The sequence below is a fragment of the Carassius carassius genome, chromosome 48 (genome assembly GCF_963082965.1).
Source record: "Carassius carassius chromosome 48, fCarCar2.1, whole genome shotgun sequence".
Taxonomy (NCBI): Eukaryota; Metazoa; Chordata; class Actinopteri; order Cypriniformes; family Cyprinidae; genus Carassius; species Carassius carassius.
Genome location: NC_081802.1, coordinates 2,381,027 through 2,404,000, shown reverse-complemented (window position 1 = coordinate 2,404,000; position 22,974 = coordinate 2,381,027). Strand labels below are relative to the sequence as shown.

The following is a 22,974-nucleotide window of genomic DNA, read 5'->3' as shown; positions in this document are numbered from 1 at the left end:
ATATTATATTATAATATTCTATAATGGTAACGTTTTTTAAATGTTATATGTTACTTTCTGTTTTATATATATGTATTCAAAAGCTATATTATTCACCAAAACAATATAAATATGTGTCATCAGCAAACAATACCATTTTAAATATTTTAGACATTTGACAAATATCATTTATTAGTCTACAGTACAAACTATTTGGGGGCCTAGTACCAAACCTTGTGGAACACCACAAGTGACTTTCATTAGATCTGATGTATTAATATTTATTTGTACAAACTGATATCTGTCATTAAGGTATAACTCTTTAACTATTACACCATATCTATCCAGCTTCTTCCTCTGTTTTTTTTTTTTTTTTTTTTTACACATAGGAACACCCCCACATTTTGTATGGTAATCCAATTTGTATTTATATATTTTTATTTAGTAAATGTTATTGTTCTGTTTATAAAAAGTTTCATAAAAACACAGTAAGAAAAAACAAAACCTCCGTCTATCTCCAGTTTTAAAACTAAGTTTAAGTTCTTTAAGCTGAATTCCACCGATAAGCCCTGAAAATCTACTCACCCTGGAACTACTCCCGTTTTTAGGTCTATATACATTATTACATGATTGTATCACAACGGGTTTATCTTTAGGCTCTGCGGGGGGCAGCGGCGAAGTGAACGTTGACGTCACGGACACGTGTTGATCACGTGAGCGCCGTCGCGCTCGCAGACGCCGCTGAAGCTTCTATGATGGCGGCCAGTAATTATTATGGATTCACACATGCAGCCGCAGCAGCCGCCGCCGGCCCGCAGTACAGGTACAAAACACACACAGACACGGACTCTCACGAACACACCGCTTATTTACAACAGCCATAAAGCCACGACGGATATTTAAACTAGATACTGACGGCCAGTGCGCAAATATCTCATAGGCTAGTTATTGATGCTTGCATGATATCGTGAAAAGTGAAATATGCGTGTGCTAGTATAACTACCGCGGTGCTTTTTGTATTCATTTGGACTCGTAGTACCATGGTAAGCATTTAGCACTATGTTTTAACCATGCAATTACATTGCACTCTAAATAGTGCGTTAAAAATGTGCATATGCATGCAAAAAGTACTATATTTTGATGCTCTGCAAAGTTTATACTACGAAAATGGTATTTTAGACCTTTGGTGTAATTGTGCATGTAAACCACATTCATTCTGAATCCTAAAATGTCCCATCTAGTGCCCAGCCGCCTCCTGTTTATTCCCACCCAACCACTGGCAGCTATAATGTCCAGGCCGCCCCTGGAGTGACCCATGCGGTTACGGCCTCGTATCCCACCGGCCCACCGGTAAGTCCCGCTGTCACCGCCCCCTACCCCACCTACCAGCCCCATCCTGCCCCCAACTACGTCTACCGGCAGCCCGAGACGTCTCCGCAGCTGACGACCGCCCATCAAACCTACCAAGTGCTGACTGAACCGGTCAGTCTTTTCTTTGCATCATTCTTATCAGTGATGCCTCTCTGCTGGCCTCATTTATTTATTCCCTGATTAATTTGGTTATACAGCAGAGTTATAGCTACGGTCAACCGCCTCCGGTCAGCAGCTACGAGAACAAGCAGTACTTTCAAACCAGCATCGCACCTGCGCAGCAAACCGCAACCGAGGCCTACTTCCAGACAGGTGAATCTGATTTCTCTTTCAATGCTTTAGAATCTGCTAGCTACACAAACAGATTCATCGAAGATGACATAATGTGTTTTAGTTCACCCAAAAATGGTTCCAAACTTGTATGAGTTTCTATACTTGTATGAGAAGCTAGTCCCAATTTTTGGGTGAACTACGCCTTTTAGGTTTTGTGAACATGTTTCCTGTTTTTCCAGCAGATATATTAGGCTTTGGCACTCATAATGCTGATTCAAGTCAGGGAAATGCTAAGTAATTTAGTAAATTTGTAACCGTAATAGTAATGCAATTTAGAAATATGATATAGTTTAATATTTTAATGTTATATGTCATGCATTTATATTTTCGTAAGAATATCAGTGACATATACTTGTTATAAATGATATTATAGAACTATATATTATAAACATTACATTTAACTATCATTATTATACATTCATCCAATATTGGGATTATTGCAATGATTTTAATGTATTTTTAAAAAATCTGTTTCAGTGAATTAAGCTTTACATTAAAATTCTTAATCAGTGGTTTATTGTTGCATTTTTATTTAAATTAAAACGTTATACACGTGTATTGGTGTAGTTTTGGTTAACTATTGCTATTAAATTTAGTTGTCATGAATTGAAATGAAGCTAAAATAAAATATTAATGTAAGATAAATGTCAAGAGGAAATTGTTGCCTTGGAAACTAACAAATTAAATATGTTTAAGATGAAGTCAATTAAAATAAAATAAAGCCAAACAAGTATAATAATAATAGGAAGAAATAAAAAAAAATTGTATAAAAATTACAAATACATTTCTACATAAAATTACTAAAACATCCAAATGAAAGTTTGAAACACGGAAAATAACTAATTTAAAATATACATAAATACTATAGTAGTATATAAATAATAGTGTTGCAAATGTAGATTATTGTTCATTATGTTTTGATACGTTGGTGCATATAAATGAAAATAGTTGACACTTCATGTTCTTTTGGTGAGGAACCATGTGAACTTTACATCTTGCATTTTGAATGCACTTGGCTTGATTAAAAAAACAAAAACAACAACCAGTCAATCTAACCCATTCACAGTAATTAAATATCATCAGTATACAAAACAACAACAACAACAACAAAAAGAGATATCTAGTTATGCTGCTCAGATAAAGCTTCCAATTTTTCGGTTTAAATGAGAACATTTTTGGTTTTTTTATAGGGTTGAAACCTGGCTACAGCACAACGAGCACAGCGTACAGCCAGCCGCCGGTTCAAAGAGCAGTCTCCGCTCTGAAACCCCCTCCAGCTGCGAGCGCTGTGTCCTCTAGCTACACCATCTACCCAACATCAACCAGCGTTCAGCAGACTCCAGCCCCCATATCCACCTACACCCCCAGTACTTCCTTCAGCTCCACAGCTGCTACGTCCTACTCCGGTACGGACACGGCCCAATCTGATTTACAGGATCAGAGCGATTTTTATGGTTTTTTTTACAGGAGTTTCTTATGCTCATCAAGGCTGCATTTATTTGATCAAAAATACAGGAATATTGTGAAATATTATTATGACGTAAAATAACATTTTTCTATTTTAATATACATTCAAATGTAATTTACTTCTGTGATTCAAAGCTGAATTTTCAGCATAATTCAGTCTCACACGATCCTTCAGAAATTATTCTAATATGCTGATTTATTATCAGTGCTAGAAACTCTTGTGCTGCTTTAAAAATTTTTTGGAATCTGTGATTCTTTTTATTTTTTATTTTTTTTTTAGGAATCTTTGAATAAGAATTTAAAAAGAAGCATTTATAACAATTAAATTTATTATTTTTTATTTTTTTTAACTTTTATTCAGCAAGGATGTTAGGAATAGGAATAGCAAATAATGATATTATTAGAAAATATTAATATTTTGAATAAATGCTTTTCTTTTTTTATTCATTAAATAATCCTGAAAAGAGTATCGCAGTTGCCAAAAAAAAAAAAAAAAAAAATTGGCAGCACCAATATTGATAATTCTGAAAATCTGATTTCTGAAGGATCATGAGACATTTAATACTAGAGTAATGGCTGATGAAAATTCAGCTTTGCATCACAGAAATAAATTATATTTTAAAAGGATATTAAAATAGAAACCAATATTTTATATTGTAATAACATTTTGCAAGATTACTGTTTTTCTTCTGTATTCTTGATCAGATAAATGCAGCCTTAATAAGCAGAAGAGACCTCTTTAAAAAACATTAAGACTTACTGATCTCAAGCTTTTGACTGGAAGTGTATACGCCACAAATAGCCACCAGCGTATCATCTAATTGTGTTGCTTTCTTTGCTTCAGTTGGTCTCAGCTATTCCAGCTATGAGTCTAGCGGCTACACATCCACACCATCTTACTTCCAGCCGGCACAGATGCCCCCCCCACAGGTGCAACCTCAACCTCAGCCGCCCCTCCAGCAGCTGCAGCAGCCTCCACCACCGCAGCCGACGCAACAACATCCAAAACAGCTCACCAGCTCCTCTTGGAGCAACACCAGGAGTGGCACAGTCACCACCCACACTGTCAGTGCATACAAGAAACCCATTTTCCACCAGAACAAAATCCAAAAACCCAAAGGGCCGCCCAAACAGCCACAGCTGCACTATTGCGATATCTGCAAGATAAGCTGTGCCGGTCCACAGGTGAGCGTTTGCATGAACTCCACATTCGACTTCACTCAAAAATTAAACTTTTTTGATTATTTACTCTCCCTCAGGCCAGCCCAAGATATATAGGTCATTCTTATTTCAGCCGAAGAGAACTTAAGGCGTGGGAACCTTTTCATAGTACCAGAACTAATTGTGGAACTATCCACTTTTTGGCATTTTTGCACCGCCTGGAACTGGGTGCGATATTTAGTACCGGACTGCTTTTTTTCGTGAACCAAATTAGCTCGTACTCTGGAGCAGGGTCTAACCAGCACAACTGGTACTATCTGTGACGTAAGTAGACATTGATTGTCTAGACGCGTTTGAAAACGCCCTCACCCGCCATGATTTAAAACGCCATGTAAACACATTGTAAACATTGTCAACTTATTCCACAAGTATGTTGAACAGCGATAAATGGGCAGACACTGGAGTGCAGGCACTTGTAGCAAATGTAGCACTGCCCATTTGTGGTTGGAGATTCTTAGTTCTTTACGTTCTTTCAATGGCTTTACGAATACATCAACATTTCTTGTCCATTTTTGTGAAACCCGCGAGATACAACAACAAAAACACAGCTTTGAACACTAAACGGTACTGGGAAACAGTTTGCGCGAAAGGCCCTTATTTAATGCAAGTGAATGGTGCTTACCGTATACCACTTCCAGTGGTCCAAGTATATATATTTATGTCAGTTTATTGTTACCAGTCTATTTTCATTTGTAGACTTAAATTTCATTTAATATCTTTAACCCTTTGGTCCTCTTCGTTTAGGAGTCACACTTGCCTCGCAGTCAGAAGTGACCGAAGCTGTGAAATTAACATTTAATGGTAACTTTCCCCAACATGACTGAGGGCTTCGTTCATATATCATTCACATTTTATTCCTTAGATTCTTAAGCATAACCTTTTAGAGAACTTGTATTACAAAAAATGTTTGCAATTTGTTTTATGCAATTAATCCACTTGGGAAGTATGGTGATATCGATTAGGTCAGTTTTTACCCTACTTCGATCATTTTTGACAGTCCAAAATCCATATTTAGCCAGCTTAATAATAATCCACATGACCCTAGTTTGCTAAAGTTTGCAAAACTTTTATGTTTTACAAAAATCAAGCGAATGATAAATTAACAAACCCCTCAGTGAAAATCTTAAGGATATAGTTGGGAATAAAACTGTAAAATTTAGTGTATGTAAGTGCTGCTGAAATGGATAAAAAAAAAAAAAACACTTTGAGAAAACGGCTGTAAAAGATATGGAATGAAATTGTAATCTATAGTTGAATGTTTTCCTACAAAATCTTAATTTCTCTTCTGCTAAAGAAAAAAGCCCCAGGCAATCCAAGATTCATAGGCAAGGCAAGTTTTTTTACATAGCACATTTCGTACACAATGGTAATTCAAAGTGCTTTACATAAAAGAAAGTAAAATAATAATGAAGAAAAATAATAACAAGAATAAAACAAGCAATTTTAAAACTTTTAAAATTATTAAAACTGTACTTATTTAAAATTAGTATAAAACAGTTAGAAAATGATTTTACATAAAAAGAAATAAAAAAAACAGTGAAAATATATAGTGCAATCAGTTCGGACATTGCACAGTGCTCATTCAATAAATGCACAGCTAAACAGATGAGTTTTAAGTCTAGATTTAAATGTGACCAGTGTTTTAGCACATCTGATCTCTTCTGGAAGCTGAAGAGTAACTAGTAACTAAAGGAGGACTCCCCTTGTTTTGTGTGAACTCTTGGTATTTCTAACTGTCTCGATCCAAATGATCTGAGTGCTCTGTTAGGTTTATATTCAGTGAGCATATCTGAAATATATTTCGGTCCTAGGTCATTTAGTGACTTATATACGAGTAAAAGTACTTTAAAATCAATCCTAAATGTAACTGGAAGCCAGTGAAAGGACCTGAGGACTGGTGTGATATGCTCAGATTTTCTGGTTCTAGTCAGAATCCTGGCAGCAGCGTTCTGGATGAGCTGCAGCTGTCTAATGGTCTTTTTGGGAAGGCCGGTGAGGAGCCCATTACAATAGTCCACCCTGCTGGTGATGAAGGCATGAAGAAGTTTCTCCAAGTCTTGGCTGGAAACAAAAGATCTAATTATTGCAATGTTTTTTAAATGATAGTATGCTAATTTAGTATTTAGTTACTGCTTTGACATGACTATTGAAACTAAGGTCTGTCTCCAGAATCACACCAAGATTCCTGACTTGATTTTTAGTTGTTTGACCCCTAGAGTCAAGGTATGCATTCACCTTGAACACTTCATCTTTGTTTCCAAATGCAATGACTTCAGTTTTTTCCTTGTTTAACTGAAGAAAGTTCTGGCACATCCAACTATTAATTTCATCAATGCATTGGTAGAGGGAGTCAATTGGGCTGTAGTCATGTGGAGATAAGGCTAGGTAAATCTGGGTATCATCAGCATAGCTGTGATAGGCAATTTGGTTCTTTCTCATTATTTGACTTAGGGGAAGCATATACAGGCTAAACAAGAGCGGTGCAAGAATTGACCCTTGTGGGACTCCGCATGTCATGGACGTCCACTTAGACTTATGCTCTCCTATACTCACATAATAACCTCTCCCTTCTAAGTATCACCTGAACCATTTGAGTACCATCCCAGAAAGCCCGACCCAGTTTTCCAGTCTCTCTAGTAGTATGTTATAATCGACAGTGTCAAACGCAGCACTGAGATCTAGCAATACCAGCACCGATATTTTGCCAGAGTCACAATTTAAGCGAATATCATTTATTATCTTAATGAGTGCTGTCTCTGTGCTGTGATGCGGTCGAAAACCAGATTGAAAATTGTCCAGGTATCCATTTGAGTTTAAGTATTTGTTCAGCTGATTAAAAACGACCTTTTCTATAATTTTACCTATAAAAGGAAGATTAGATATTGGTTTAAAATTGCTCAAAATGGTGTTATCAAGATTGCTCTTTTTCAGGAGGGGCTTAACAACTGAATTTTTTAAGGAGTTTGGAAATGTCCCAGAAAGAAGTGAGGCGTTCACTACTTCTAAAAGATCTGCTTCTAAGCAGTTAAACACACTTTTGAAAAAAGATGTGGGAAGTGTGTCAAGACAGCAGGTTGATGATTTTAGGTGCTGCACTATGTCTTCCAGAATTTTGCTATCAATTGCTTCAAAAATAGACATAGTATATTTTTGATATTGTGGCCTAATCTGTCTGACCTCTGCATTACTTGAGGATGTGCTAATCACCTTCCTGATATTGATGATCTTCTCAGAAAAGAAGGATGCAAACTCATTGCTCATAGGTATAAGTACATAATTAGAAAATTGTCCTTTTTTTTGCTGAACTATTACTTTAATTGAAACTATTGTTGACCAGTGTGCTATACAGTTAGTCCAAAAACAGCCAACAAAAACCCTGTGGATTGATTACATTGAGAATTGCAAACAAGTAAGTTATTTTTTACATATGCAATTGAACCATTATTTAATTAAACATTTACATACATTTCCACAAGAAATCTGTAAAGTCAGAATATTTTTTTTTGTTGACATTAAAGTTAAAGGCTTCTAATGAGTGGATTTTAAATATCTCTCTTTATCACTCCATAAATCCAAAATACTCTCTACAGCAAGAAATAAGGTAAATTTCACCAATGTTTTTGGGAAAAAAATGGTATATGAACAAACCCCTCAATAAAAATATACAGATTATAGATAATATAACTCTAGAAGTTGGAGTATGTAAGTTGTACCTAAGTTCAGAAACTCATTTTTAACTCATAGAAGCTCATAGAAACTCATAGAAGACGGACTTTAAAGATATGTGTTGTAATTGAAATCTATAGATGCAAATAGTTAAAGTTGCAATATAATAAAATAAAATAAGTATTTTGGATGTTTTCTTTCCACGTTTAAACAATGTAAAGCCAAATAGCCCCAATTTCTTAAAACTGACCAAAAAGTAAAACAATGTTGCCTGTAGTGTCTTGCCTTAAAGTTTCCCACATTCAGTGGAAAGTAGTAGCAAACGTATGCTCTCCTGCAGACGTATCGAGAACATCTGGAAGGACAGAAGCACAAGAAGAAAGAGGCGGCTCAGAAGAGCGGCAGTCAGGTGACCAACGGACCTCGTGGAGTCCAGACGCAGCTGCGCTGTGAATTGTGCGACGTCTCATGCACCGGCGCCGATGCTTACGCTGCACACATCCGGGGATCCAAGCACCAGAAGGTTTGTTAAAGTCATAATGATTAATTTTACTATTTCAGTGCTCTTGGGTTTTTCAACATGTTTTGGTGTAACAGCTTTGTTGGCATCTTCGAATCTTTTCATTAGTATGCAACTGCTGTTAAACTTTTCCTCAGGTGTTGAAGTTGCACACCAAACTTGGCAAACCCATTCCTTCAACGGAGCCCATTTTCGTGAGCTCTGCCTCTGTTGCCGTTACAATCACTACTAGCAAGACAGCGGCGAAAACCACTCCCACCCCTACATCGGTGGCGCAGAAGACGCTTACGACGGCTCCGTCCAAACTCACGGTGTCTCTTGCGAAAAAACCAGTCACTGCTAAAGTTGCCATCGTCGGTGAGTGATTTATAGGGCCTTTTCGTTAAGTGTTAGCATAATTAATTTCTCTGTAAATCATTCAGATTACTGTTACAATTTTTTTTTTAAATGACTTGTGCAGAAATATTTGGCGACCACGAGGAGTTTTGCGAATTATATTTTTTGCAATTACGCCATTACATAATATAAAATAAGTTTTACAATTATTAAACTAAATTTGTTTGTATTTGAAACATTTTACGTTGGATTTTGTGAATTATTAGAAATTAATTTGTATTTGTGACACTTTACGTAATGATTCAGGACCTTTTTTGTGAAACGTGAACGGAAGAATGTTGGTGTAAATCATTCAGAACACTATCTGTTTTCAAAACAATCAATTTTACGAATGAGTTGTGCAGAAATTGTTCGCATTTATGAGAATTTACACAAGAATGTTTTTTCTTTTGTATTTTTACACAAAATTTCGCAATTGCACAAGTTTGTAGTATAAAAAAAGTTTTCTAAATGATTACCGTATTTTCCGGACTATAAGTCGCACTTTTTTTCATAGTTTGGCTGGTCCTGTGACTTATAGTCAGGTGCGACTTATCAAAATTAATTTGACATAAAGCAAGAGAAATGAACCAAGAGAAAACATTACCGTCTACAGCCGCGAGAGGGCGCTCTATGCTGCTCAGTGCTCCTGTAGTCTACACTGAAAACATAGAGTGCCCTCTCGTGGCTGTAGACGGTAATGTTTTCTCTTGGTTCTAAATGAATGCAACTTATAGTCCAGTGCGACTTATATATATATTTTTTTTCCTTGTCATGACGTATTTTTGGACTGATGCGACTTATACTTAGGTGTGACTTATAGTCCGAAAAATACGGTAAAAGGAATTTGTTCGCATTTGCAACATTTATACTGGTGATTGTGAATTTATTATAAATCTGTTAGATGTTGTGACGGGACGTTTTTCGTTAAACATGAGCAGATTTAATTTCTGTGTAAATCAACCAGACTACTATCTGTTTTCCAAACAGTTAACTTTACGAATGACTTGCAAAGAATTAAAAAAAAATAGCTTGTGCAGAAATATTTGGCTACCATGAGGAGTTTTGCAAATATAATATATTTTTTGCAATTGCACAGGTACATAATATAAAAGTTTTCCAAATTAAGCAGAATTTGTTCGCATTTGAAACATTTACATTGGAGTTTAATTTATTAGAATTTTATTTGTGAAACGTGAACGGAAGAATTTTGGTGTAAATCATTCAGACTACTATCTGTTTTCAAAACAATTAATTTTACGAATGAGTAGGGCATTTTTTCGCATTTATGAGAGTTTACAGAAGAGTGCTTTTTAAATTTTTTCACGTAGATTTGGCAATTGCACAAGTTCGTAGTATAAAACAAGTTTTCCTGGAATAATGTAAATTCCCTAATATCCATTTCTCTCCAGGCAGCAGAACATCCACCTCAGCTCCGGTGAAGATGGAGGAGGCGAAGCCGTCTGTAGTGAAGACGGACGCTGTGAGTGAAGATGAGGATGGTGACGGTTCTGGAGCTCAAGCAGACATTCAGCCTGTGGGACACGATTATGTCGAAGAGGTGAGAGCGTTCAGACAAATTATTTCATTATTTGCATAATGCATTGAGGAAAACTTTAACAAAAACTTTTTTTACTCAATGAATCAGTCAAATTTATTTACAAAAATCAGGATTTCTTCTAGTAAATGTTTGACATTCAAGGATAATTGGGTGTTTGTTATTCTATTGAAGGATTAAAGTTTGAATTGTGTGGTTTGTTTGTTTTTCTTATACAGGTTCGAAATGATGACGGAAAGGTGATTCGTTTTCACTGTAAACTGTGTGAATGCAGCTTTAACGATCCCAACGCTAAAGACATGCACCTGAAGGGACGGAGACACCGGCTGCAGTATAAGGTTAGATGTCACCCTGAGAGAAGAAAACTAAACAAAAATACATTGTATGCTATTTTTTATTTTATTTATTAGTATATTTCTATATATTAATAATGATTAAATTCATCAAATTATAAAAAAAAGAAAAAGTAAATTAAATATTTGCCCTTTGGAAATTTCTTCATATAATAATTTTTATTTTATTGTTTTATTTATAAATTGATGGTCTCAAAGAAAAGGGAACAAAAAAATGTAAACACTAAATGAAACAAATTTGTTTCATGATATACATGCATCAATTTAAATACAAAAAATGGCTATTTAATTATAATTATATATTTTTTGTAAATATAATTATTAAACTGAACACATAATTATTTATATAATAAACCAGAGTATGCTTATTGTGGAATAAATACCTTTTTATTTTCTTTATTATGTTTTATAATTTTATTTCGATTTTGGACTGGAAAAAAAGCTTAAAAGCAAATATTGTATATTTGAATTATATCATTAAATAATTATATTTATACATGTATGTGTACTTTTGTATATTAATATATTAAATTCAACAAGTAATTATTTTGAAAATGAACTTAAATACCAAAAATTACTTGACCAATGAAATTATTCATATATTTTAATTTTTAAAGAGATTGTTGGGCTTATCAAGCGATTTTACTGTTTGACAAATTAATAGTTGATTATCTTCTCATTTTATTGTGAACTTCATGAAAGATTAGATTATTCATAATTAATGAATTATAAGTCTATAATCAGTGCAAAACCGCTTCACTTTATTGAACTGTTTCAGTTAAAAACACAAGACAGTCAAGCTAACATTATAAACCGATAGTAAAGACTCATAATCTAGCAGGGCTGCAGTTATTGACCATTTCTTATCTAATTTTCAGAAAAAAGTGAATCCAGACCTTCCTGTGGAGATCAAGCCCAGTAATCGAGCACGGAAACTTCTGGAAGTCAAACTGCGAAAGCAGAATCAGAAATCTGTGCTGAAGAGACAACAGGATGATGAACAGCGCTGGCACATAGAAATGAGGTCTTTATCAGCTTTCAGTTAACTTTTTTAACATCAAACTCTTAAAAAGTGCATCAGAAATGGTTTAAGGCACTTAGAATATATTCATAATTTATATATATATTGTATATATATATATTTACAAATATGTAAATTATAAATGTAATGTTCACATTACAAAATATAAAAGTATAGTAAGTAACATTTTTCATATAATAATTAACATGTATCAGTGTAAACATTTTATTGTACGTTTACAAATATTATATGTAATAAATAATAATTTTTAATGTATGTAAAATTTAATTATTTTCAAAGAATTATAAATCATATAAAACATTTTGCATATAATGATTACAATTTGGCATACTTAGTTTTTTTTTACAGCAAATACTATCTATAATAATATAATCACAAATATAGTAAATGTTATTTCACACCATGTTTTGCACTAAATGTAAATTATTTTTTTCAGTGTTTATCTAAGCATCTTATTTTATAATTTTTGTACAAAAACATGGTTTAACTGAACTGAATAATTCATTTTTTTTTTTATTCTGGAAAAATCTGGAAAAAATATTTTTAAACATTTTTCATATTTACACACTTTTTAACAATGGTGTACAAAAACCTGGTTTAAGTCACTAAATAAATCATTATTATTTTATATTGGGGGAAATTTATTTTCATATTTACACACAAACAGAAGCATTTTTTATATAAAGATTATAGTTTGGCACTCTTTAAAAATTGAGTACATATTTTTCCAATGTTGTATATAATAATTCTCATCATTTTGTTACACTGAATGAGGAGTGTGTGGGTTACGATGGCATGATTTGTAACTTTTCGGTGTGTCGTCCCTCAGGAGGTACGAGGAGGACATGTACTGGAGGAGAATGGAGGAGGAGCAGCTATACTGGGTGGACATGAGGCACCGAATGGCCCCGCCCCCTCTCATGGGCCATCCCAGCATGCCCCTGCCGTCCCTTTCGGTAAATACACACAATGACATCTCCAACAAAAACTGGCGAGATCATATCTGACCAAGAATCCTCCCATTTATCTGTAGCCCGTGCGCCGTCCCGATTCGCCCGACGACCGCCAGGTCATGGCCAAGCACTCGGCCATCTACCCCGTGGAGGAGGAGCTTCAGGCCGTACAGCGAATCGTGTCGCATTCGGAGCGCGCTCTCAAACTGGTGTCTGATTCGCTGCTGGAGAAAGAGCCGTGTGCTGGGGACGATGACGCAGCGGACAAACAGTGAGGACTCCCACTAGCTGGCTTTCTGTTCATGCTCTTGAACAGCAGTGCGAAGTAGTGTGGATTTACGTGCTTTTCTTAAACAGGTCAGAGTCTCAGGCACGTGTTCTTAAAGGAGTCATGCGTGTGGGAATCCTGGCTAAAGGTCTCCTGTTGCACGGCGATCGCAACGTCCAGCTCATCCTGCTAGCGGCCAAGAAACCCACTGCCTCTCTATTGAGAACCGTTGCGGAGCAACTGCCCAAACAACTAGCGGTAAGCTTGTGTTTTTATGAAGTTGCTATGCTTGGAAAATAAATGTTTTTGTCAAAGCTGCTGAAAACTTTATTAACTTCTGACCTGTTTATATCTTTGCACTTGTGGTTTTTTCACCTAATTTCCCTTTGTGCTGGCTGTTACATGATGGAAATGGCCCACAAGAGAAATCACATGGTCCCAGGTGTCATGGCAAGATTATATATATATATATATACAGCGACATGTAGCTGGGTGTGTGGTTTTACGTTTACGCTTGGCTGTCATATGCGTGAATCTGACTAAGAAATGTCCAAGTCATATTTCACACCTGAATAAAAAAATTTATAATTTTTTTTTTTACGTATAATATTTACATTTATTCAAACGTATTTATACTTGAAAATTATTTATATTTTGCATAAAGCAATTGAAGTGTATTTGTAAGCCCATTAAGTTAACATCTGCTAAAATGCCATTACTTTAATGCTACAAAAAACAAAACAAAAAACCTTTCAGTTATTTTCATGAGGGTTAAAAAAAAAAACTCATTACTGTAACATGCATTAAATTATATAAATGTTTTAATCACAGTTTAACAAATTTTTTTTAAATTAAATAACTATATTAAATAATTTTTTTTAAATTGTTTTCATGACAATTAAAAGTATTTCCTAAAATCTCATTAATGCAGCACAAAACCTCATTAAATTGAGATCGTTGTGCATTGCGGTAATGACTCAGTTCATTGGGAAAATGTGCTAAGTGTCATGAAAATATTGTTAAATCTTAAACATGCAACAAAACGTACTTGATGCAATCAGTAACATACAGATTTATTATTATTTGATTGTTTTTCACATTACAAGTAAGGAGATTGAGATGGTTGTGCATTGCGGTAATTACTGAGTAAGGGAAGTGTGCTAAATGTCATGAAAAATGTCCAATCTTAAAAATATGCATTTACTTTATGCTAAATATACATTTGATTTTAACTGGGATGAAATATGACCCAGACATGTTTCTGGTGGTTTATTGTGTGATCCACCTAGAATATAATTGAAAATAACTGCGGATAAATGAGCTTATGACTTTGCTCCTTCTGCTGCTGTTGTGGCCCGTGTATCTTTAACTGATCTTTAGTTCCACTGCCTGGTTATGACACCTACAGAGAGAGACTGGGGCGTGTACTTCATTCACATATGCATTATATATCATTAACCCTTGCATTATCCAGCCATTTGAGTGTGGCGATTACCACTGGGATTATAAGGGACAAATTAAGCCCCCTGTATGGACCCCCACCGTCTCCTCTGTAGTAATGCAAAGTGTCCTTTTAACCGGCAGACCTTTTCTGAAGATCAGTATGAGGTGCAGGTACACCCTGAGGAAGCCAACATCGTCATTTTTTCAAGCAAGGAACCAAAAATGCAGGTCACCATCTCTCTTACCTCGCCAGTGATGCGCGAAGACCCCGTCCCCAACATGGAGAAAGGTTAGAGAACCCGTGCTTTCCCTCAGCAGCACTATATGTGTTCCCTTGGTTCACAAAAAGTACGGATATTTCCATACAGAATTGAATTTTCCATCAGTGAATTGGCTTTCCTGTTCATTTCTTTCCCCCCTCTTTCATTTTCTTTGTGTTTTTTTTCTTCTTCTTTTGGTTCAGTCCATTATTTGCCCTTGTTCGGTTTTGCATTGCTTTTTGAAAGCGTTTTAAGGAATCAAAAACAGGATCTCTGACCTTTCTTTACCACTGTGGCGCAGTATTGTACAAGTTGTGTTGTAAGATACATGAGCACCTCAGGATGAGAGAGATCTTTAGCTTTGACCACAAACTTTTTTTCAGGTCAAGTTGTTCACGTGCATATAAATCTGGCGGTGATTGATGTAAAGTCTTGGGAGTGACAATCACATTTATTTTTAAATGTACAGAAAAAGTCGATCCTACATAATGCAAAATTGTAGTTTCTAATAATTAAAGGTACAATTTGTAAGATATTTGCAGTAAAATATCCAAAAACCACTAGGCTAGTGTTATACATTTTGTCCAGCTGATTTCTAACAATATCTCTAATGTTTTCAACTACTTGTGAATCATGAGAAAATCCCCATTCTAAACAGTGACACGGGGCAGTGCAGTCGCCTGTCAATGACGTTACCCTCTGTTACCACCTTTACTGACATATAAACCATATGACAACAGTGTCGTGGACAAACGCGGAAGTAGCTTCGCAAAAAACTTTAACTAGAAAGAGATGCCGATCTCGCTTGTTTTACTCGACAGGTGAGTTGTTTTGATTTGTATCTTTACAGGAAACATATGCTATTATAACAAGACTAGTATTATGGGGCATTCATGCCAAACAAGGGGGATCACGTCTCTAGACCCGCGCGAGGACGCGTCTGAGCCATAGTCTGATTGCATCTTTGCATTGACTTTGTATGTAATCTACTCGCGCAAATCGTTGATTTCGCGTTAAATCCATGATTTATCTTTCCGTCTGATTGATGGCCGTCAGCGGTTGGGTAGAAGACAACAAATCCCATCATTCCACGCTCCTTCTTCTTAGCGTCATCAAACCATGCGATTGTTATTGTTTTGGTAGTGAGCCCACTAGTGGCGGGTCCTACAACCTGTACCTTTAACGGTGGATAATATTATTGTTAGTAACAGTTTATTATTAAATACATTTTATTAAAAATATTATGAAATTTATTTTTGTTTTTTTATTTATTGTAATTATTTTAAATATTAATTTCTATTTTATTAAATTTTAATGATTACATTATATTACATTATATGAAACTTTTTTTTATAATTTTTAATAGTAAAAAAACGGCGTTTCTCATTGTATTATTAAAAATACAACTGTTGTTTATGCTTATTAAACTGCCGCTTGTAGTTATAAATTACATTTAAAAATGTAAAGTTTTTGCAATTGCAACTAGCTGTGTTAGTTCATTTTTGTGTATGCTGTGCAAATATTGTTAATTAGCTTTTAAGTGAAATTCATGAATTTTCCTGGTTAAAAACAACAATTGCTTAATAAAAACAAGCTCTTAATAGAGAACTTTAGTTGTAAAATACGTTTGTCACTCCTATCAAATATGTGGGCAAAATATTATTTTGGGGCTGAGAATGTATGATTAGTTTCACAATAGTTTGCGTGATATCAGCAACATTTTGGTGTTTTGTGTCTGTAAATATGACAAAACCTAAACTACAGTTTTATTATTATTTAACGTTTGAGAGAATGGATTTTATCGTCCTCCATGTGGCCTAAAGTTATTTTGTCCTCTCATCCTGAAGTTTCTGAACCGCGATCTCAAAAGCCTCTGAAATTCTGACTTGTTACCTCAGGTCATTGTTTTTTAATTATATTAACAATATTCTCAATTCTATTTCTTTCAAATAACCAAAAAACCAAAGTGGTTCTCCACACTTGTCTTGTTTGGGTTTGTTAATCATGCATTAACAGACCGAAGCAATATTTACAATTTTTGCATAACATTGCAACAATTTTTTTAGGAACCTGGATGTGCGGAAAACCCCTCGTCTTGTGACATTTCAGTGTTGTCACTTTGTTTTGACGTGTGTTGTAATTATCACATTAACACAGACTATTGCCACAAATCCCCTAAAAAACTTTGTGTCATTTAATCAGCAATAAAATATCTACCTACTTTTTCTTACTATTTATAAATTATTAAATACAATTGACAATGTTTCCTACATGTGCCCTTGCAGCCTCAGAGAAAGACCCTCCAGATGTTCTCAGCAGGACTAAGTGCCTTGAGTATTTAGCGGCTCTGCGACATGCTAAATGGTTTCAGGTAAAAAATTTTTTTACAAATATCTAATTTAGGATAGGTTTCACGTGGCAGTAAACACATTACACGTTATTAATCTTGTGAAAGGTCTCGGAGAAGCTGCTTTGTAATTATATTTGGCTATGCTACAAGCAACTTATTTAACTAGCGCTGCGTAAAAAATTTTTTTTTTCCGATTAATCGTTTTTTAAAATGTGGTCGATTCAAAATAGATTCTCAAAGGCCATTATTTTATCTTAAATGAAATAACTTGATCCTGTTTGATCAAACATGTATACTTAATAAATATACACAGTAAACACATATATTATGTAAACAAACTTTTATTTAGGATGCGATTAATCATTGCCCAGCACTAATTTTAACGTAGTTGAGTTAGACATGAATTAAAAAAAATCGGAAAAATTAGTGTCTGCTCTCCAAGCTACTAGCAAAAAGTAGCTAAATATAGATACATTTTTAAAGTATTATTTAAGCACAAATTTGACTTAAAAAATAGCTACTGGGAAACTTACAAAACTGTTTGAATTTGTATTGTATAAATTTTAATTATTGTCAAGTGGCATTTATCAAATGAATATTATGTTGCATATTAACTTGAATATTGAACATTTAAAATGTAATTGGAAATACGCAGAAATTCAGATCGTTTGACTTTTTGGTGATCATTTACTCTTCCCTGTGGATAACCTCTGACCTATGTTCTGTAGGATCTGAATTTCTGCGTATTGAGATCTAGAATATTTAATTTTTATGTTCCGAATTTCCTCTTCATCTGAGTCTGAGATTTCAGAACAACAAATTTGCTTTTTGAAAATCCATAAATACTATAAAACTCATTTCAAATATTCAAGTAAATTCAATTAAATAAATATAACTTAATTATACAATACAAATTCAGATCGTTTTGTCATATAAGCATCGTAGTTAGCTAGCTAACTATCTAAATAATTTGTAGTGAAGCGTTAACAATGGAATTGTGCACTTGCGATACAAAGGCTGATTGTTTGCGAACTTGCGTAGAGTATGGTTTTGATCTTAGACTCAACCGTTGAATAATTTTAGTAGCATTACCATTATCATTTAGTATTTACATTTGTGTTGTTAACTGAATTGCTGTTGTTTTTGCAGCTGTGATTGTTGTGTATTAATGAGTTTCGTCCACAGGCTCGGGCGAACGGTCTTCAGTCTTGCGTCATCGTTATTCGGGTTCTGCGGGATCTTTGTCAGCGCATACCTACCTGGGGAAAGATGCCGGACTGGGTCAGTTAACTTTGTTTGCTAACCGTGTCTTTTGCTTTAGCCAGTCACAGTCGTATTAACTTGTTTTCTTTTGCAAAGGCCATGGAGCTGCTTGTAGAAAAAGTCATTAGCAGTGCATCAGGTCCACTCAGTCCTGCAGAAGCTCTACGAAGAGTCCTCGAATGCATCGCCACCGGGATTCTCCTGCCAGGTCTGACCAGTCTTAGTTTAATTTGTGTATATATATATTTTATATTTTATACTTTTAATTACGAATTATACAACGTACCCAAACATATATTATGTAAATAAAAACTTTTATTTTGGATGCGATTTAATTGCGATTTAATCTTTTGGCGGCACTAATATTTATATACTATTTTATAGTTCTTTATTTTAAATCCTAGTAATTTTGTTACGTGCTTTTGTAATTTTTATAAGTTATTAGTTTTCTAAATATTTCTATTTAGTTTTAATTGATTTAAGTTTTAGTAATTTTAGAACTTCATCTTAACTTTAAGTTGCCAAGGCAACATTTCTAATTACTACTACACTTTAAACTTACTGTACTTTAAGAAAAATGCCTCTTTTCTAATAAATTTAGATCATTCATCAAAATGTTGTTTTAGTTTAATCTTTATTTCCATTAACAAATTATTTCTAATAGTTAACAATATTTAACATTTGCAACAACGCGGAGATATGACAGTAATTTAGTTTTGTGCTTATTTTCCCCGATTTTTATTAGTTTCCATTTTTCTAAACATTTAGATTCAGCATTAATTAATTTTTATTTCAGTTTGAGTAATTTTAGTATTACTTTTAGTAGTTGTTTTATTTTAAATTGTTTCTAGCCAACCTTTCAAATTTTTGCTTTTTTTCATATATTTAGATTTAATTTTATTTCAGCTTCATTGTAATGGAACCTGTTTTAGTTAACAATAACAAGGCTGGACTAGGATGCAATAATTGAATGTGCTTTTGCCATTTTAGACTTAGTTTTTAAATATGTCCGTTTATATTTAAGGTATTTTTTTTTGTATTCTTAGTCATTTTAGTCCCTAAATTTAATTAAAACAAAATAAATGAAAGTTGAAATGTGTTGCCTTGGCGAAACAATTTAATCAAATATTTAATTTTTTTTTTTTATTTAAGCTTAATTTTTAATAGTCAAAGTTAAGAATAACAACACTGGGATAAGACGAAGCAATTTTGTGTTCTTCTGTCATTTCATTATTTTTTTCTTTTTTTTTCTTTTTTCCTATTCCACATTTAGTTTTAATTCTTAAACTTATTTAATTTCAGTTAGTTGCCAAAGCAACATTTCTCATTTTCACTTACATTTTAAACATAACATTTATATTGTGTTTTATTTCAGCTTTTTTCACTTAACAAAAACGATTTTTAGATAGTTTTGGATTTAGTTAATAAGAAAACTGGTTGAGATGCAGTAGTTGCCTTCTGACTATTAAAGTACATCGCAAATGCATCTTTCGCAAAACGTTTTCTAACCTGTCTACACTTACATTTATATGATTGAACCTTGTGTCCACTCCTCAGATGGTCCAGGTCTTCTTGACCCGTGTGAGAAAGGTCAAACTGATGCTCTGGGAAACATGTTGAAACAAGCTCGGGAGGACGTGACCGCTAGTGCCCAGGTACTAAACGAGGCTAGCCTAGCCAACATTTCCGTTAGCATGATCCATGCTGTTCTGAAAGCAGCGTGTCCTTGTTTTTCAGCACGCTCTACGACTGCTGGCTTTCCGTCAGATCCATAACGTCCTGGGCATGGGCTCACTGCTGGTCTCAAAGACCGGAGCCCGAAATCGCAAGAGACGACGCGACTCCGGCGAGGGAGAAGCCTACGGAAAGAAGGATAAAAAAGACGATTCTCACGACCCTTGAGACGTCTTCCTAATCTACACAAGCGGTCATGTCTTTAGAAATGTATAAATATAACTCAAAGAGGAAAGAATACAGCACTCGATGGTTCCGTTTTTCAAAAGCACTATAGATGAAAAAAACTAAGTTGTTCTCCTTTTATAATACAATGTGTCTCTATTACATCTGAGCTGGAAATAGCCAGTCGCATCACTTTTTCAGTGAATCAGATGATGACCGGCATTTAATAAAAAGTTACATCACATTAGCTCTGTCAGGCACTTTGACACATTAATGGCACTTAATTAAAAGCTTTAATTATCCCGACACAGGCCAGTCTTTTTTGTTTACATATATTTAAATATATACAACCTTTTTTTTTTCACAGTGGGGCCCAAAACACATAGATTTTTTTTTTATATATATATATATATTCCAGGCATTTTAAGATGGAAATAAATGTCTTTTATTGTTTTGAAAAATTCCAAATGACAATTATAACATTTAAAATTAATAAGAAATATATATATATTTATTTTTTTTTTCCCATGAAATTAAGGTAATTTATTGAATCTGAATGAATTAACAGATGGTCATTGCTCTCAAATTATTTTGGAGAAGATTCTTTTTATTTTTATTTTTATTTTTTGGAAAAATTAAAAGTTTCAGATTTTGGATCCCACTGTATAAAACACAAAATATTTAGATATATTTATAAATATGAATACTATTCTATATAATATTATCATGTATTAAATAATATGTATGCAAAATTTGTTTCTCTACTGTGTATCTTAATTTTTTTTTCTTCTTTTTTTAAATAAGTAGTTATTAGTATTGACTAATAAGCTGTTAAAAGCGACACGATTCAGCTTTGTGTGGTTGTTTATTAACCTGACACTGGATTTATACACTTTTAAGCGTCAGATCTGTAACCGACGAAGAAGAAAAAAAAATATAGACTTCTCTGCAATCATTATTTTTATTTGCATACTGAATAATCGCTCATTTGAGGTTGAGAAGCTGGCGTTTCGACAGGGTATGGAGCCGTTGTTCTCTAGTGAACGACACGAAAACACAACCTAAAGTCTGTGGTTCTTCACAGGTGCCTGCGGTAAAGATTTAAAGTACTTGAAACGTGAACGAGGAGGTGAATTTACGGTTCTTCATGTTGCAATATAATATAATGTAATACCTCTCTATTCTTAAATTTTTATATAAAAGTCAAATCTAACGAGAGATGCACAGTTTGCTAGAAAGATTGCTGTTAGTATATTGAATTGATTCTTCATCTATCGCCTGGATTTGCGTTCTGCCACCAGTTTTTATGTATAATGCAATCATTTCCCAGTGTTTTTAAATGTTCCTGCTGAGTGTCTTGTTCTCGTTTTGTAGGACTGTGAATAATTCTAGTGTGATCTTTCTTTCAGTTGGAATATCTGTGTAGTGCTGCTTAACTAATAAACGGAGAAAACGGTCAGATTACGTCTCTGTCTGTTTTGGCTCGAGTTGAAGCCAAATATATAAATTTATTTATGTACATTTTCTTTATTTCAGTTGCCTTTTTGGCTTTTTTAGGCAGGTACTGTAAGTGGTAAGCAGTGTTTTTTTTTTTTACATTTTGAATAAATTTTTTAGCTTTTCAAGGGGTTATGCAAAATTAAAGTTTTGAATGTGGGTTTTTTATTTATTTAGTACTCATTTATATTACATTTTTGTACACTCATTTTTAAATTTTTAATTTATTAAATGACAACATTTCACAGTCAAGGTTTATGGTGTGACTATTGTTATTATTATTATTATTATTTTTTTATTATTAGCATACGTGTTCAAGATTTGCCAATTTAGTGTAATATGAATTTATATTATATATTTTTCATTTCATATGCATTGAGGTTTTACGGGCCTTTTTTTCTTTACCAATCACCATTTTTACCATTTAAAACCTTTTTCTTTTTTTTCAGTGTAATTATTTAATTCATGTGTTTGTTTTTGAATTTGGGCCATTTTTGGTTACATTTCGTCGTATTTTAAAGTGGCTATGTAGCTTGATACTAATTATTGCTATTAAAATATCGAATTAATGTATCACTTTTTTAAATTTTCAGATATTTTCAGGACTTTTTTGGGGGGGCCATTTCTCACTATTTTAATCACCTCTGCAGTGACAAAAATCTGTGTTTTTGGGTTTTGGAATAACTTTCTGGGCTTTTTTCTTAACATTTTTAGAAACCTAATGAAGTACACCATTTTACATGCCAAATCATTTCTTAAGTGCTTTTTACCGCAGTTTCTCCATCAGGTTGAAGGTCTGAAGCTCTTCAGATGTCCGGTGCTCAATAAAAACCCAAGGCGCTGGTAAGAGAGACATTGTGCTCTACATTACACACCTCCAGAAGTTTTCACACCTCACTTCTTACAGCTCTTTTATTATTACTCCAGAGGAACTGGACGGCAGGAACTCAGTGTGTCGCCAAAAAACAGCATTGCATTCCTAAAGCAGGGGAAGCAGTGTATCACAAAGGAGACATCTTGACATTCGTTGGACCTGGAACAATAAGTTAAGCACTTTTCCTAAACCCAATCTCCCAAATAAAGAGTAACACTGTAGATCAGGATCGGGACCGACCGAGCAGTCAGTTATAACAAGCAGCAGCTGAGCTCACAGAAA

At 34.2% G+C, this 22,974-nt stretch overlaps 1 protein-coding gene across 1 annotated transcript; it reads left to right on the top strand.

Annotated features, from left to right (window-relative positions):
- Window positions 1-634: 634 nt before the first annotated feature.
- On the top strand, window positions 635-20,686 carry LOC132131626 (zinc finger RNA-binding protein-like). The gene is made up of 19 exons (XM_059543685.1): window positions 635-802; window positions 1,221-1,461; window positions 1,548-1,662; window positions 2,874-3,089; window positions 3,995-4,335; window positions 8,378-8,560; window positions 8,695-8,914; window positions 10,345-10,493; window positions 10,709-10,828; window positions 11,722-11,867; window positions 12,715-12,841; window positions 12,919-13,109; window positions 13,196-13,364; window positions 14,691-14,838; window positions 17,095-17,180; window positions 18,345-18,440; window positions 18,519-18,630; window positions 19,980-20,077; window positions 20,160-20,686. The coding sequence occupies exons 1-19, from the start codon at window positions 732-734 to the stop codon at window positions 20,322-20,324; spliced, it is 2,994 nt and encodes a 997-aa protein (XP_059399668.1). The 5' UTR covers window positions 635-731; the 3' UTR covers window positions 20,325-20,686.
- The last annotated feature ends 2,288 nt before the right edge of the window (window positions 20,687-22,974 follow it).